The sequence below is a fragment of the Scomber japonicus genome, chromosome 2, assembly GCF_027409825.1.
Source record: "Scomber japonicus isolate fScoJap1 chromosome 2, fScoJap1.pri, whole genome shotgun sequence".
NCBI classification, from domain to species: Eukaryota; Metazoa; Chordata; class Actinopteri; order Scombriformes; family Scombridae; genus Scomber; species Scomber japonicus.
The window spans coordinates 17950053-17969322 of NC_070579.1; the positions used below are offsets into that span (position 1 = coordinate 17950053).

At 37.8% G+C, this 19270-nt stretch overlaps 1 protein-coding gene across 1 annotated transcript in view; it reads right to left on the bottom strand.

The window, feature by feature from the left end:
- Positions 1-19270, bottom strand: part of gstcd (glutathione S-transferase, C-terminal domain containing) — a 44405-nt gene that overhangs the window by 20042 nt on the left and 5093 nt on the right. The window contains exon 4 of the mRNA XM_053331493.1: positions 17439-17532. Within this exon, the coding sequence (XP_053187468.1) occupies positions 17439-17532 (94 nt within the window). The remainder of the gene's footprint in view (positions 1-17438; positions 17533-19270) is intronic.

The following is a 19270-nucleotide window of genomic DNA, read 5'->3' on the forward strand; positions in this document are numbered from 1 at the left end:
TCAGTCTCAAAAATGCTAATGTTACCAGTCAGAGAAATTCTTTAGTGTCTGACTGCTTCTAAGAACTCATGAGCATGTGACTGAAAAGAAATATGTTACAGTACTTAACTCATATTATTGGGTAATTTGCTTTTATTAATTTATGCGCTTTCAAAATCCCCTCCAGACATGTATTAAGATATGTAAAAAAATACTCTGTACGGAACAATAATGTGTATCTGATATGTTTTTGTTCCACAAAATAAGGATAATTACTGTTAAAATCCTTAAAATGTCATCTACTCCTTCTGCCTCATTAAAAATTCTAGCAACCATTAATATGCTAATATATTTCATCTTATAAGTTTAACTGCTGGACATAAGAGGTCTCCTTCCTGCACATCATTCGGCACAGTGAAGCTCAAACATTCAATTGTAGAAACAAAATGAAAAACACATTTCTGAATGGAGGGGATCCTGAAATGTTGTGGGAAACAGCGATCAACATTTTTCTTAATTTTCTGACATTTTATGGACCAAACAACAAATTAATTAATCAGGAAAACAATCAACATATTAATCACTCACACAACACAACAATCACACAAAACAACTGTTAGTTGTAGCCTTAAGAGCAGGTGTTGCAAACTGGGGAGTCATTTTATGATCATCATTAACTGGATTTAGGTTTAATATTGTTATACTGCTTAAGGTATACCAATAGAAAATAGTTGTGGACAGTTGCTCTTTGAATATTACATAATTGTAACACTCAATAGCTAAGACATGTCATTTATTAGACAATAAACAGTCAATAAAAGACACTGGTTTATGCTTTCAAGTGGAGATGTTTAAACTCTTTAAGGAGAAGGACAGCTTTAATGATTTTTTTATGAGCTCATATTTTTTTCAAACCTCACAGGCAATTTAATAAAAAAAAACAAACTGGCAAAAGTGCAGGTCAATAAATCAAGAATAAACTCTGGAAAGAGTCACTAGTGGGAACAGAGACTTGCAAATATTGCAGTGGAAGTGAGCGAGACTGAGTAGTTCTTCAAATAATAAACCTTTGCTTTCTGTTTCATTGTGTACATGTTAGTAAAGCAATGATGCAGCATGTGTGCATGTTGGGTCATGCTAGTACTCTAGAAATGTCTGTCCATATAAGTAGTGTGGTTAAGTGAAATAGACAGAGGAAGGTGAGGTGGAACATTATCTTCTCAGCCTGAATTTTACAGCTTCTATGATCATATCATGTTGTTCATGAGTGAATGCCTATGTAAGTCCTGTTCAAGCAGACATGAATGTACCAGTGCCTCAGGTTTGCTGTCTTGGATCTTCTGAGGAGCAATATTGATGTCTTGTCTTAGCGGCTGCTCATAATCTATGTGCACAAGGGTGGTGTTGAAAGCACACTTACTTTAAAACTTGACCTGTTAACACTTAAATGCAACAGCAGCACAGTGTTGCTGTTGCTGAATAAAATATTTAATAAAATGTGACCAGGCCAGGTATGTGAATGTCCCACGCACTGACCAAGAGTGACTTCTTTTAAACTACCTGGGGAAAGAGACTTTACTATAATATTATATTTCCACTTATGTGACAAGAAGAGTTTAAACTGTTGGTCCCTTAAGTGCTGTGACTTGTACAAAAAGGTTCTGCAGGAGCAAACTGACCAACCAAAAGAAACAGTGCAGCTCTTATAGAGGTGCTCCTGAGCAGCCAATAAACAAACTGCCTAGAGCTCAATAACAAAGGTAAAATGGATTACTGAGATTCTGACAAATGCGTACAAAAGGAAAGCTGCAGGCTAAACACCATGGCACATATCACAGCACTGGCTTAGAACAAGAGAAACAACTTAAAATCCGGATTTCTCCCTTAAATATTCCCCTTGACATTCTTTACATTTGGAATAAATGATCCAAACTGTATGACACTATCACAAATACATCACATATCCACTTTTTCAAAAACTTAATTGAAGTTTTACAATGATTATTAAAATCTGCAAAGTCTCTAAACCCAAGAGGTTATTATATGGTTGCACTAGTAAATCAAATTGAAAGGTTTTGTGCATGGGAAACATTTTACAAAAAACTCTGATTAAACACTTTCTATATCCAGTCAGTACACATTCAAGACAGTCTCTTTTAATTTCAACAGTTTCTCAACATTGTCTTCTAATATCTTTAAAACAACACAGAATGAGCCAAGCAGACTTCTTTCACAACACAAACTGAATCTTTGGGAACATTTTCTGTTATTGCAGTGTAGTTTATTGACATGTGCAAAAGGAACTGCTGCTCATGGAGATGTGAACAGTATCAACAGAGGGAAATTGGAAGAGAATGCAAACTAGGAGCCATTACTTGAATTGTAAGCCAACAAATTAAAATCTGTTCTAAATCAGTGCTGGATTTGCTTTGCATGACATTATTTTCTGTAGAGGGACCTAAAATGATTTATCACAGTTCCACATAGAGTTAAAGGCACCTCCAATATTTTGTTTTTTTATCTGACAAGGTTTTGGCAGTAACCTATGTTTTTTCATGAAAGGACAAAATTTCTAAACTGGCTCACTTACTTTTACTTTGGCAAAGACAACTGCAGACAACTTGCAATGTCTTCCCCATTATTTGAAATTTGAAATGCCTTGTTGGCACTTTGAAAAATATGCATTGGTTCAGAACAGCTTGCATTTGAATATGCTCTTCATTACAGAAATCTATGGACCAAAAAGAGAGGAAATTAACTTTAGCACATCTTTGCAGAGATGATGGTAATAAATAACAGGAAAGCATTCCACAATACTGTTATGGCAGTGTAAATATTCTGGGAAACAATCCTGAAAGTTGAAACAACACACATCATTACTACAATTGTGCTGTGACGTTTTGTAAAAAGGTTTGAGGCAATGCAGCCACTGAGCAGTAACTAAATACAATCTGGTTGAGTCGACTTGAAGCCGAAAAAAACATTCACGATACTGAAAGCTTCAGTTGTTGACAAGATGTCAGCAAAAAATAAAAGTGTGCTTTCACAGCAGCCGCCTCTGACATTTTTCAATGTATTTGTCTAAGACTGTGATGACAAGAAAAATGAAAGGTAATGAAGACAAACAGATGAGGAAAAAACTCCTCACTGCACATCCTTCAACAGCTTTGGAATGTCTGTCAAAACATGACCAGACGTAGCTGTAGGCGAGAGGTCTGCATAATTATGGGACTCCCATGGTCGCTCGTGCAGGTCATAGCACATACTGAATTTGTCTGAACTGTTTGGTTTCAAAATGGACATACTACCAAACTGAGACATCGGTTTTCAGTTCATCATAGAAGTCTTTGAAGATTCCACATATTTGATAGTCAACATTTCTCAAAATCTATATTTTCTTCTTTTTCAGTGTCAATTTAATCCATTTGGGTTTTCTGGCTGTCAGTCAAAAGATTGTATTTATGTTTCATTATCATTAGTTTCACAGACCTAAGCAAACACTATATTTTCCATATCCCACTGTCTCCTGTTATTTCCTAATAAGGGCCTGATATAAAACTCCTATTATTCCTGGAATGAACTATGTCATTTGGTATTGAGTGCAGGATTTCAATTAATACACACTCCATTTAGATGTAAGCTGAAGAGCATAGCAGGTCAACTGAAAAAGTAAAAATGTGAAAATGGTCTAAAAGCATACAACAGAACTTCTACTGAAAACTGTTTCCAATAATAAAGGGATAATTAATATTTACCAAAGTTTAAATGGAGTATTTTAGAGTCTCAACTTTTCATACTTTCTCCATAGTACAAAATTACAGTATGTATTATTATATATTATGAATCTTCCCAGGGAATAATGGCCCTGTATAGTAACCTATAAGCCAGTATCTTAGCATTATAACATATACAATGCTAATGTGTCTAATACTGATTTGTAAAGGCCGTAAGTCACCAGAAATTATTTTGCCTTGTCTTGTCAAAACAACCAACAACAAGCACAACCTTTCCCAATAAGCAAACGCCTGTCCAACTCTTCATACATTTATCACAGCAACAGAACTTTCCTTTTATAATCAAAAAGTGCTTGTTGTGAAAAATGTTGATAGTAAGTCTCAACTGGAGACTATTCGTAGAACATGTTTTTGGACAGTGAACAAAGAGAGCTAAAGCAATAAACATGGCAAACCCAAAAATATATTTCACATTTATCAAAATAATATTGTATATTTTGGTCAAGATAATCACACTATGATATTTTCATTCTGACACATTGCCTAGTAGACAGAGAGATATTTGTCTTTTTGGCTGCCATTCACTGTATAATGCTAAATGTTGTCTCGCAGCATGTCTCCTTAGTGCTGCTCACTGCACTGTTTGAAGTGGACGTAGCAAACACATCAACACGTCTCTGCTTTAAAACTCAGGGATTTTGGAATCGATCCGTCTTGTCAGTGAAGTTGTGTTTGCCATGGGCAGAGGAAAAAAAATTGTTGTGGTTTTTCTGAAAGTATGGACTGCACTCATCCTCACCGGGGGGATTCACGGTTCAGCTCAGGTAAGAAACAAATGACCTGATGCTATTCATAAGCTGACATATTGGTGTACCATATTCACAAGGAAGCATAAGATTTGCTTGTGACAGATTTACAGCCTAATATATCAACATGTAATACAAGAACAGAAGAGCTGTTTTATGTAGCCACAAATAAGAAAACAAGACTGGCTGTAAGAAACTTTTAGTACAACAAAAATGCTCACAGTACATCCCTCTATTTACCCTGTTTCATGACGCATTAGTGAACCCAAGAAAGTCAAACATAACCAATTTCCCAACTGACCAACTGGGAGAGAGATGGAAATATTTCTTCATATCTTCAGCTAGGGAACCTGGACACAGTAATCCTCAAATATTTGTCCATTTGTGAAATAACACAAATTAATTTGATGTCAAGGCAGAGTACTCACCCAACTACTGTATAATTCTTAGAAAACTTGCCCTCAGTGGACTCTATAGGGCCAGATTTACTTCAAAACAGATGATACATGGGGTTTCTGCATACATGGACAAGTTTCCAAGTTTCTCAATGTGTAAACTCCATGCAGTAATACATTTTGGGCAGCATGTAGATGGTGGTCCCTTGCAGACAAAGGCACAAGACAAAATTGACAATCCTGTTATCATAGGCATTGTTTCTTAAGCAGCGGTTATGGTTTATGTTTTTTCCTTCAGTACACTAGCAGGTTTTCTCTATGAAACCAATACTTTAAATAACAGTATGAATAAACACATATTTCAGTCAAATAAAGTCTACAGTATCTTTAAATCCACCTGTTCTTCCAGTTATGTCTCCGCAGAATCTTTACCCATGGCTTCTTCAAACTAAGAAGTTTGTTTTTATTCAGTGCACACTCTTCCCTTTCATCCATTGCTCTCTGTACTCTGCCAGAGCTGTCAAAGTCAGGGAGTAAGTGGCACAATACTGGCATCTTCGGAGAGCAGTGTCAACGTCTTTTGGCCTGCCACTTTTGTAAAATCTTCCAGTCAGTATGGCTTTTAGCCCTAGCCTTGCAGTGCTAACTCAAGGATAAATAAAAGCTGGCTGGACTCCAGCCAGTTTGTGTCCCTGCTCCTCCTAGTTTTCTTTCAGAAACCTTTATGCTTGGGTTGCCAACGAGAGGGCCCCTCTATTGAGAGAAATAAAGGGAATCTCTCTTCAGCAGTGTGTATTTAGCATATATTGTCACAGTGGACTTCGGGTGTTTGACATTTTCCACAAAAACTTCTCTGTCTTGACAGATTTCATCCCATTATCTCTTTAGTGTTATCTGCAGTAAACATTTTATTTCAGTGATGGAAAGGAAACCATTAGTCTCAATGTATCTATTGCCCTATTATTTCTGCAAATGTCTTGGCACTGCACAGATATTCTTATTTAGGAAAGTGGAACAAGAATCAAGGGACTACAGATTGGCCACAAACACCCTGTGCCCTTTGGATAATTAGAACATGATTTAGTCTTACTGAGCCACCTGAATATTTCATACAAGTCAATGTTACTCTCTAATTTAAGCAAGTCCCCCAAAACTCATCAAATTCTCTCTGCTTCCATGTCTCGCAAAATAAAAAAGAACAGAATAATTCCATGAATCTGATATGACACTTTGAAAGAAGGAAAGATGTGAGCATGGTTATGTAACTCAAACGAGATAGACAGCCAAATATGTACAGCTGTGTAGATAATACTGTATCTCTGGCAGCCATTATAGATATCAGAATGTAAAAGCTACAGAGGCCCATGCAACTGGTGATTTATGTTTATTGTTAAATGCTCTGCAGATGCAGAAACAGACATAACACATACTCACTCACTCACATATGCATACATACAAATGACAACTCACCCCTAGTAGTGTAAGCCAAGTCCATGAGGGTGTGAAAAACACAAAGGAAAACTCCACCATCAACAAGATGTAGACCTCAGACAACAGAGACGTACATGCCAAACTCCATACACAAACTTCTTTTGAGCTAAATTAGATGTGGGCACTGGGGGAGGTCTCTCCCACAATAGGAGCACATCTTACAGTACACACTGAAACCAAATATGACACATCTATTACAGTGTTGACTAGATACAGAAAATAATAATAAGAGTTGTGCCTTTGTTTGAGCCTATGCGAACAAAATGAGGAATTCCAGTGAGACGACTTTGTTCAGGGATGGGAAGAACAAATACAACAGTTATGTGTGTATATAGGAATGGCATACCGCATGTCAGAGTAATGCTTATGGCCCTATGTTGAGAGGGGAGAAGTGAGAAAAATTATAGAGGTAAGAAATGTAAATAGAATGTAAGGCAGGCAGGAAAGAGAAAGAGAGAGAGAGAGAGATAAAGAGAAGAAATAAACACAGAAACAGAGAAGGAATAATATGACAAAGAGATAAAGACAACAGACTGAAAGGAACAAACAAAGTACAGAAAGAGCTGTTCTGTGAAGTGCTCTCTGTAATTAACTATAACAACAGTCTGTGAACATGTACTATATTACATAACAACCAAGCCACAAATTGGCTTGGCTTGAGACAAAATGAGACTGACAGCTGTACCGAGCATCTTTCCAAATGCAGTATCAAGTTAATGTTTTTAAACTCGAGAGATGCTAATTTGGGATGCTGAATTGGTTCAAGACTGCTATGGAACACATTATTCATCAAACGGGGGTGTAAATTTCATTTATTTTCCCTCTGCTTTGCACATGCAACTAGACAAGTGCTCATCTGCATCCGTTTACCTCCATTTGCATCGTTCCGTTGACTTTCCACGTGTTCATGCTGCCTCTAACTGGGGATTTCCACCGGGTCCATCAGTGGCGCGGAACAGTGGCGCGGAACAGCTGCGCTACGGTTTAGCTCCGTCCTCTGCCCGGCGTCAACTCACACCGGGAGCGTTACAGCAGCGGAGCGGAGCATGCTCTGGGAGAGAAACTGCCTTTTAAAATGAAGTTGCACTGTTAATACAGTAATTACGGCAGCCCAATCAAATCCGAACGAGTGCCTTTAGTCTACAGTAATTACTGTAGTAGCAACACAACTAAATGGTTTTATTAACTTGCTCAATTTTGGTTGATTTGGTAATTTTCTTTGATTTTTGTGCTTATCCCATCTGTCAGTAGGCTACGTAGCTAGATGGAGTCTTTATCTGTCTGTTTTATTCATGTTTGTTGCTGAAATACGATCGGGAGGCTGCACGGGTTGTTTTATTTTGAAAGACGGAAGTTTTATTATGCCGATTCAGTGTCTGACTTACTGTCTGGTGCAATCTGCTCTGTTGAGCTTATCGCGAGTTAGAAACAGCTCCAGCAAAAACAGCTCCGTCAAAAATAGAAATGCTATTGATAGCGCTGAGGCGTGGAGAGCCGTTGCTGACACGCTGCTGAGACGCTGCTGAGACGCTCCCGAGACGCTCCCGGTGGAGACACTCTCATTGATTATAGTGGTACCTATCAGCTCCGGTGACCGCGGCGCAGCTGTAACGCGCCGCTGACGGACCCGGTGGAAATTGGGCTTAACATACACTTCACAATGTATTATGGCGACCAGGCTTTGAAGTTTGTGGCTCGATACATTTAAGAATTCCATTGCAACCGAGTTAAAACTTTGACTTTATTTTAATGGGGACATTCTCATCTAGGCATTTTTTATTCTTCTGTTGAACTTTATGTACAGTACAATAAAAGCCTTGAAAAGACCCATAAGTAAAACAGGATGACGGAATCTTTATATTTAAGAGATTATGCTACTTGCTTTTTGCACAAAAATCTATGAGAAACTATTAAAAAAACAAAAACAAAGAAGAGGATTTTTCCCCCTTTATACGTTACTACTGAGAAAAATTAAATAAAGGAGTCAAACACTAGCTAGTAAACATATTGTGATAGCATCAAACTGTCCGCTGACTGTAAGTAACAGAAATATCTATGACTGTTGATACGCCACTGTTTTCTATGACTGACAACTTGTGATGACTTTATTTTTTTATTTCTGGCCTTCTTGCCTTCATTTAGATTTAGATGCTACAACTTGTGATAACTTTTGATTATTTTATGTCACAGGACTATTTTACAGATCAATCATTCTTGGAAAAAGCTATTTTCCTTTTATTCATCTTTTATTATGAACCAGCACTGAACTATGAAGCAACAGAAAATGTCTATCATTACGTCCAACAAAACCAAAAACATATTTACCATAGCTCTTTGATAGAAGAAAACATGCCAACAATGACAACAGAAAATGATTTCATTAGTTCAATTTTAGTCTTGAAAAGTCATCTCTTCATTCCAAACAAACAATATTTTAATAGAAAAAGCGTGGTAAACTGTGCTCCAGTGGAAAAGCATGTTGGAAAAAGATTTGGTTTTACATTCTCCTCAGGGCTGAAAACACTAATCAGTAATTAATTATGAGTCGAGCGAAACGGCGCAAGAAACACTATGTAATCCAAAACCCAGTGAAAGCTGGCTGAGGGTTAGGCAAATTGTCTCCCCGCTCCATACCCAACACTGCAATGCCTCGCCAGAGATTATTGAAGAAAACAAAACGAAGGAGACAAATTAATATTCATGATATGACATTTGCAAGGAGCTCATCATGGAGGCAGCCAGTGGCTTTGCATTTAAATAGGCACGACTCAAACATCACTGCAAATAGTGAAACTCTGCGGTATCCCTCCAGGGAGTCTAGATGTGTTTGAACTTGAATTGCAGAAATAAAGTGCCAATTATCACTCTAATTGGGAGTAACAAAGCTGGTTGCCTGTTGTGCTTGGTCCCATGTTTACTGCATATCTTTAAATCTCCAATTTAAAGGCTCTAATGAGTTCAATTAATTGAGAATGAGAGGAGTGATTTGGGAGTCACAGCCTGCTGTGTGTAACTGTAAGCCTGAGGGAACAAGGTGTTAACCAAATACCAGCACATATAAAGAGATATCCCCAATAACACTATATTACAACATTTAAAAAATCCCATATGTGTTTGTATTCACATATGCACTCCAAGAAAAGCGTTCAGATCTCTATTTTTAATAACAGCCTATTTACCTTTAATTACACATGCACCGACAGCTTTATGTAGAGTCATGAGCACACACCTCTCCTTGAAGGCAAACAGAAAATCTTGAACCATTTTTAAACATTAAACTTTTAGCTTTGCTCAAGGCGTGTTAAGGCAATGTCAGCCTGTCAGTCAAATTTGGTCAGAGCTATTGCATTAATTGCCAAGGAATATTGTACAAACATCCACTGTCCCCAAAGGATGAGATCTAGTGATTTTGGTGATCCCTTAACTTCTCGTCTAGCTACACCATGAGGTGAACATTTATGGTTTTGAGTGAAATGTCTCGACAATTGTAGAGTGGACAGCCATGAAATGTGATGCAGCTCTTCATGTGAGCTCAGGGAAACTGTAATAACTTTGGTGGTAACCTGACCTTTCATCTGCACCATGAGGTCAAAACAGGTGTACTTTGTGTTTAGTGTTTATTAGCAAATGTTGGCATGCTAAGATGCAAAACTAAAATGTGAACATAGCTGCTAAAACATCAGCATGCAAGCATAGTTGCATGCTGATGTTAGCATTAAGCTCAAAGCCTAAATAGTCACATATGACTACTAGTATGACTGTAGACTCTTCTTTCCAGAAATTTAGAAATTCCCTGACATATCTCAAGGACATGAGCAAATTGAAAGAGACCCTTGAGTCAAGGTATGACTGGCAAATATGCTCTCTTGAAGGACTGCTACAATTTCAATAAATCTTCTTGCTTTATGGATTAGACAAGAGACTGATGTGCAATTTTTATTCATTGCAAGCAATTGGAATGAAGGAAAAAAGGAAATACAGAGTTGAACATGTGAAAGGTGACAAGATTAGAAGGGTATATCTTAGTGTTAGGACTTCAATTATTCTGGCGCTCAGCTTTACATGAAGAATGTTATTTTTTGTGTACAAAGCACGAGCATCTAGAGGGACATGTCTGACAGAGACATAAGGATAGCAATCACTTCTTTACAAGTGCCTGACAAACAGACTCATCTTTTGTAAAATTATCTTGCCCTTTACTTCGACTTTACCCTTGTCACTTATTGTAACTCAAAGCAAACCCACAAAACACTGATATATTTGCAGAAAAAACATAAAGGGAGAAAGCCAGAGAGAATCAGTCAACAGTATCTCTAGACTACGCTCATGCGGTAATGTACAGTCCAACAGTCAAACAGATCTGTGACTAAGCCTGCTGTGCATCTCTCAGCAGAGCTCCATTCAGCCTGACAGCTGGACAGGAAAAACAGCCATGCACACAGACTCCAATTCAGTTGGCTGACTAAAGTCTAGTGCATAAGCTCCACAGGCAAGACAAGGAAATGTATCAATGTTCAGACTGATGTTCTGCAGGAGTCTAACCAAACTATTTCAACCAACCAAATTTCTATTTGTTTCCTGAAATTAGATGTTTAATGGCTTCAGTGTGTTTGATGTATTAAAGTGTCAAGTGAAGAAAAAATATATAGACATATTTGCTTACTTGCTATTTCAGTATAAATGCTTTCATGCCCATAAGAGTAAGATAATTCATTTATTTTAATTCATCGCAATATGGTGTATTTTGAGAGTCTAACTTTGTATTTTTTTAAAAAAGGACTGATCAAGATCATGGCCAAAGGTGAGGGCTGAAACATAAATGGATCAGTAAAATCATTCAAATCTGCAACAACTCTGGAACCTGCTCATGAAAAAAGATACATAAACCCTTTCACTGTGAGGAATAACTCAGGCTGAACCAGAAGGAGATAATATACATAGTTTTCTGGCTAAGCACGATGGTTATTAGGCCTACTTTGTGACAGCCAAAACCTGATGGAAATATCGGGCTCTTTAACTGCTAAATGCTCCACTATGTTCACCAGGTCGTCAATTATGTCGTTCTGTCATCCAGTGGGAGACCCACCCTTGACTGTCCTTAAAGGCACCACTATACAGCTTGTAGTTCTTTGCCCCTAAATACGTCACTATACGCAGCTATTTCACACTATATCCACATTTTGAAAATGTAATGATAAGGTTGAAAATCAGCAAAGTGGTCCTTTAAATCTGACTAGGCCAGTGGTTCTTGGGATTATGGCCTGTCATAAAATGTGAAGTTCACAGGAGTGGAACTCTCATATTAGATCTTCAAATCTGATCCCTGGTATGAACCTGCTTCAGCTACAATGAATACAATTTGTAATGAGATTTCTTTCACCGATTATTAAACAGGTAAGACCCTGTGTGGACTGTAACATCAGACAGTAATGAATTTTAAATGTCTTAGATGGCATGTCATGATCCTCTTAAAGAAACAATTTTCAGAAAGTGGGAAGATGAAGTCATTGCCATATTCCTTTATTTAAAGAGAGTGATAATGCACTGGTGTAAAAGTTGGGCTGAAAGAAATTGTACTGTCTTTAGGGCACCCAGTCAATATCTAGTCTAAGAAAATGTAAGGGAAATTCATAAATCTCAACTTAAATCAAATACAGCTAATTATCCTCATCTAAGTTCAATAACAGTGAGATGATATGCTTAAAGGGAAATCTCACCCATTACACAGAGCCTAACTGATTTAACAGTGGATGAAGAGCTCTTAAAATTATAGTCAAAGAAGAGAAACAGTGAATAACTGCCTACACAATGATATTTCATTTCATTGTTACTGGCTTGATATTCAATCTTTGATGCATCTTACAGAAAGGTTCGCCAATTCCCAAACCAGTAATGGTAAGCATCTAAGGCGTGTCTGGAAGCTCAGTAAAACATATGTTTAACTACTCATTAGACCTATGAACAGAGCAGAAAAACAAGCAAAGTCGGAAAAGCGTGGGTTCAGACTTCTGGTGTGGCTTACATTTCTATTGGGGTTTACATTACAAAGATGATGATGATGCAGGAGGATGTCTGTGAAGGAGTAGGAAATCCCAGCACAGCTGTAGCAACATTGTTTCAAAAACTGTTTAATGCTGCCTCAGGATGCTTGAGACCACGTAACAACACATGACCATGATAATGCTGAATAGCCATTACTGCAAAGACCCCTTACAAGCTACCATTAACTTGCCTTGCTACAGGCTGAGCAGTATAAATGATGTAAGTTGACCACATGCACAATACAGTACAGATGACATTACAACACATGACTACAATATAAGAACCAAACTCGTGTGGGTTAAGACCTTTTTAAATGTGTTTTGTCAAGGTTATTGCACACTTAGTTTGGTAACTCACATTTCTAGTAGAGCAGAAAAGATGAATGAAAAAAAATCCAAGGTTATGATCAATATTTTCTTCTTAACAATACATCCCATGATTACTTGTACTTGTGAAAAACAGAGGGGGGTTAACAACTGACTGCAGTTCTCAGTGCTACTGAGGATTTGAGTCAGTTCAAGTTCTACTTTCTGTTAAAGTTTTATTAGCTGATATTTTAATTATACTTGTGGTTGTTTTAATGATAATTATTTTGTGATCGTGATGTGAATGGATACAAACCACAAGCACTACAAACCCAAAGTGTGCCAACTGCCTAGTGCAAGAGATGAAAGAAGTTAGAAACTAGCTGGTGAACATTGAAGAGCATTTAGCCGCTACAAAGACAGATTTTCCTCAGGAGTTGGTCAAACAAAGCTAAAGGGACAGAAACTATCGAAATTACATTCAACAGGGAACCACAAACATGACTCCAAACCAATGCTCTTTTTGTTGTGATAATACTATATCAACATAAAAAGTGATAACATTGTCAGAACGTGTTGTGTTCACAGTTTGTCTCTATTGTGAAAACAACACTGCAAATGCCTTTTTACCATATATCATACAATAATGGAGATTTTAACATTTACTGTTTGGGTAACGATATATATGGAGGAAATTTTATGATTAACTGTCAAGTCTAAATGATCGGATCCCTGCTCTTCTTTGAAGCTGTGTGTTATATATTTATAGCAGAAAGAAGACAATTACTGAATATTTGAATGAGTCAGAATGTTCCACCTGACTGGCCTCCTATGGGGTTTTCATTTTAAGTTTGATGAAATCAATTTGTGAAGCCCATTTACCACCAACTGGAGGCTGCCTGTGGATTTCATGCCAGAAAATGGCATCATTATTGGGATAACAACTATCATGCCCAATATGATGCCTTGCCCCCAACATAATTTGGGATAACAACGTTGATAACATATCTACAAATAACAACAAGGTACAGTACATCCCTAAGCCTTTTCCTCCAGTTCGACCAACCTTGAAAAAAATGAAGGGGAGAAAAAAGGAAACTCACACCAGTCAAGTGTGGCGTTTGTTATATCTCAATCACATCTCTGCTGTACTTAAAGCAGGGAGACACAGACAAATGGAGCCAGTTTTCACTCCAGCAGTTCAACTTCTGTCATACTCTTGTAACCTGAGACAAAGACATGGGAACTCATCTCATCTCCTTGTACCAAAACAACCCTGGAGGACCTAATAGCAGCATGTCTCAAGCATGACAACTATGCGGTTTCCTCACCAGCCCTCCCTTTTTCTTTATGCCTCATTGTCTTGTTCACCCCTCTCCTCTTGCCTTGTTTTCTCCAGATAACCCGTGTCTCTCCTCATGCTGTCTCACCCCTATCTCAATCTCCCACTGTCACACACTCCATCATTCTAGCCTACTTTATCTGCAACCTCCCCTCTTCCTTCTATTAAGTGGAGCGCTGGAGACAAGACGATGGCTTCTCTATACAATGGCCCCTGTGTTCACATTGCTGTTTACCTGTCTGTGGACAGCCCTAACTGCATTTACCAAAGCAGCCCTCTGCACAAGGAGGACATAAACAGCTTGCATGTACAGACATCCCTTTGTTCCTCTATACACTGTGCAATGCCCGAGCATCAATGTGTTAGGATTTGTTACCACTGAATGCAAATTAGCAGGGTCGATAGACTGGAGCAATAAATACAATGAGGCTCAGTTCTTAAGAGGTGCTTAAAGTTACGATTATTTTATACTTTACTGTATAGTGGATGTGGAAGCAGATACGTCTTTAGACAAGTTTGAGAAAAATATACTATACAGCACTGTCATAAAGTATTAAGAAAGTGATATATTCTTTATTGTTTTGGCTCTACACCAGCATAAAAGCTTTCAAATAAAGCAACAGCTACAAGGTTGAAGTGCTGACTTTCAGCTTTAAGGACATTTGGAGGTGTCCACATCCATATTGTGTGAACAGTGTAGAAACTCTAGCCTTTTTCACCCTTTGGGGTTTGGATAGAAAGGGCTAACATTTCTACACGGTTCATTGGATGTGGATATAAACACTCAAATTAAAGCTGAAAGTCAGCACTTTAACCTCAAAGTCAATATTTCATTTCAATTGAAAGTGCTCCAGAGTAGAGTTGAAACAAAACTGTTGAAACACTTGCAGACTGCGCTCTACTGTGTATGTACCTACATACAATAGGTAAGTGAATACATAGAAATAATACAGCTTTAAAAGTCTTGTGAGTCTGTGTTATATTGGTTTTGCAGGTACAGAAATATGAATGCATATGTAAGGGGAAAATGCTGCACTTTTCCCTGTAGTACTGTATGTGTAGGCGTGTGTGCAGCCATTTGTGTATTGTAGAAGCAGATAGATGGGAATGCCCACGCGCTCAGGTTCAGGACAAATTGGCTGCTTTTCATCTCTGCTCCTCTTTAATTACGCACTGAAATGCAGGGACTACCTATCCACCATGCCTAATACTGCAGAAGGAGATATCAACAGTGCAGTTTATCATGCAGAGAGCTACAAGAAGTGGGACAACTAAAATTTAGTCTCTCTCCATGATTCCCACTCTCAGAATAGACACGCTGCCCGCATCATCAAGAGCACTTCAATTTAGATGACAGTGGGGTTTCTTTTCTTTTGGATAGAAAAAGATGATTAAGTTGTCCTGTGGGAATACCTTGACAGCAAAAAAATGACTGTAAAAATGACAACTAGTATAGTGCAGTGATAAAGCAGTAGGGTCGTAACTTGTTTCATTGTTTTGACTCTAATCCAGCACATTGTACTTGAAATGAAATAATAACAGTTTAAAGTGCTGGTAACAAAGGAGGTTTTTAGAGAGTGAGTTTTCTTGGCTGACTTGTCATCTTAACTCAATCCAACTGGTCTTGTATCTGAAATGCTGAAGACTAGAATTAATGCACAAAACAATCAAGAAGTGAGCATGGCTGCAGTACAGACCTTTAGTCATGAACTCCATTAACAGCAAAGGATTTGGACCAAATATTTCATAAGGTTTATGGAAACACACAAAATTTCTTTCTCTTCACCAAACTTTGGAGACTATGTATTAAAAGGTTACTATGTCTACTCTGTCCATCTGTTGTGAACGTAAACACCCTAAAACTAAAGCTCGGAGTCAGCATATTAACACTAGTGAGCTGTGCTGAGTATGGAGTTAATGAAAAGTGTGTGACAATACTCCATATACTTCATATTATACTGACGTGCGTGGGGAATATTCACATCACAAGAGAATTAAACTCGGAAATACAAACAATTATCTGTTGTAAATGTTGACCCAAAACAATATATTGTAAGTAAAAAGATGGACAACAAACGGGCGAATTTAATTTCAGAGAAAAAAACACACCCGTATGGTAATTGTGTCATGTTTACTCAATATTTATGTTGTTTTAATGTTTAGCATTCCCTTTAATTGTTGTGTTGTTTTAATGGTATTGTATTTTCATGCATACTTATAAAATCACTTTGCAACTGTTGTTTTAAAATGTATTCTATAAAAAGGTTTAATTACTTACAAGTACAGGCAATTCCTGCACAAACACATGAGCTGAAGGAGCGAGGAAGCAGAACTTATGTTACCATGTAAACAGTATCTTGATAATGAAATGTCTATTCGATTTAATTTTCACATATTCTCTGATAAATGGAAGAAATAACCAATGCGTATGAACTTCTGTCTGTTATAATCTTCCAGATAAGTGAAAATGAAGGGAAGCAAGAAATGAAGGAAATATTTAAATTAATTTTCTATGTCTGTCTGTATCAACCTTTCTCATATTCTTATAAAAATAACATCAACCCATGCGCATAATTTAGCATCGCTACCAACACAGACATCTCGCTAATAGGAAGAAAAACAATGCAAAAAGGGAAAGGGAAGACAATGAAACATAGAGATTTATTTTCACTGCTTCACCAGTGCCACCTGGGGCAGCAATCATCAACCTTTCCATCCCCTGTTAGATACTGCTCTCACTATGATCAGTACAATACTTGTTTGAGTCGTCTGTGTGTGCGGATTTTTGTGTGTTTGTTTCTGTTACAGACTGATTTCACACATCGCGACATGAGGAGAGTAACACGTGAAGAAGATAAACACTTTAAAATTCATTAGGGGGCCACGTGGGGAAACACATCCAGCTGAGGCTGAGCAGAAAGCTCTGTGATTGTCAGTGGCTAATATTTTTCTTTAGGGGGGCTGGCAATGTGCTACTGAAAATCACCAGGCCACTAGATTACGGGAAGGTTTTATGCAAATATTTATACACATTCCTCTCTCTCCATAAACAGTATCAGTGGTATTTGTTTTGACTTTGGCTGATTAATAAGGTGAAAGAAAGAGGGAGTAGAAGGAGTGATGGAGAGGCATATTGATAAAGAGACGGGGGAGGTACAATGAGGAAAAGTTTTGATGGAGATAAGAAGAGGTGAAAATGGAAGAAATAAAGAACAAGCAAAAACACACACAATTAAAAAGATAAAAAAGAAAGAAAAGCCAAAAGAGCAAAGAAAAGAGTAAAAGGGTAAAATGAAAATAGAGGAAACAAAGAATACAGCCACCAGCCAGAGATTCAACTTTACCTTCTGTGGGGTTGATAGCTTCTGGTAAGTTGTCCCATGGGAGAGTCCAGTCAGGGCAAGGATGAGGAGCGAAGACTGCTTCAATGCCATTTTCCTAGGGGAGGAACACACAAACACACATACACACACACAAATACACACGTTACCATAGAAACCCCTCTACAGCCTTGAGGTTCTGTGGCCCTAATGGTTGTAATGAAGCGATTTCAAGAGAAATGCTCTTGAACAAGCCCTTTGTAACCTTGCTCACACTGATCTGAAGCTACACCTGAGGAAAAAAAACACTGCTAGTGCACTTATTACTCTCTCTCTGAGAGAACAAATGTTTCACCGGTACAGTAGACACCCCTGCACATCGAATACACTGGAGAAAGACTGGAGAAACACAGGAAATTGAGGCAGACAAGGTAAAGCACTTCTTTTTTTTTTTTTTGCATCCTTGTTGATAAGAGCGTTAAACCAGTAAGTATGCTCATTAGTACCATCTGACAGGAAACAGGAGAGCATTTATCATTAAAACCAAATTCATTAAAAAAAAAACTTTTCTCACAGCTGTATGTTTGCTTCCAAATGAGTGGCCCTTCTAATCAATCATAATCATATAGTCTACTTAACAGCCACAGATAAAATTGCAATCATCTTGTACTTAAACTGTAACAGGGACTGTGATGCTGGGATGATTCATTTTATACTCGGATGTTTTACACATACATTGCGTAATCCCATTTGGTTATCAATAAAGCTTTGTTGTTATTGCGGCAATGCTTTATTTTATGATTAATGAATTGAAAAGAAAAAACACAAACATCTACACCCATGATCATATTAATAAATGTTTAACTCTGCATTAAAATTATTATGCATATATCTTTTATCACAGGTTATTGACTGTGCATGATGGCTGCAAGGTATGTACAATAAATGTATTAATGAAAAAATAAATAACCTGAGGATACACACCGGAGGAATTACCAAAAAAATACAGATATCTGTATTACGTGCTGCATTACAACAAAAGATCCCTGCAATAAATACTATCTTGTTTTAAGGGTTTAGTTTTTGTCGACACTGCTACATCACTTGCTCATGTGTTGACTCAATGTTATGCCATAATAAGGCGATTTTGGATGTTGTCTTACACTGCATATTAATATTCTGTCCACTTCACTGAAAAACAAAGGGTTAAGGATCACACCAACCTTCAATAAGAAGCAATGTGAAATCATTAGTGCCGTTTTGTTCCAAATGGTGGCAAGCCGTTAGAGAGACATGAAGCAGATACAGTAGATGCCTCACAAATATGACCAAAAATAGGCCACTTTGTCACAATGCCCCAGCCACATTCTGAATATCCTGGATAATGAAACAGAAAAAGAAACCTGATCGCCAAACAACATCTGGGGCAACACATTAGCAATCAAGCTGGTGGAGATCTTTGACATTGTTAATGGCAAGCAGGTCCTTATGTCCAATTGAGAAAAAAAGACAGTAACTTGCCATATAACGAGTTAGTTTCAGGGCATAAGTTTCCACAGGAGCAGACACAACCCTGCTGTAATGATAGTTTTCTGGAACACAGGCTTTCATGTGAGCCCCACTCCTCCAAGAGAATATCCAGGATTTCACTGAACTCACTAAACCTCATTTCTGGATGAAGCCCATTTTTGCTGCTATGTAGTAATCTAGGCCTTGAATTACTAAAATGGCAGATCAATTAGGGAACGATGGAAATAAGGTTTCAGTCCTGGGTCTTGAATTTGACAACCTTTTTGTTTACACTTTAGATCAGATGTTTTGGCTCATTGGCTAGGCAGTTTGACTGGCATGCATCA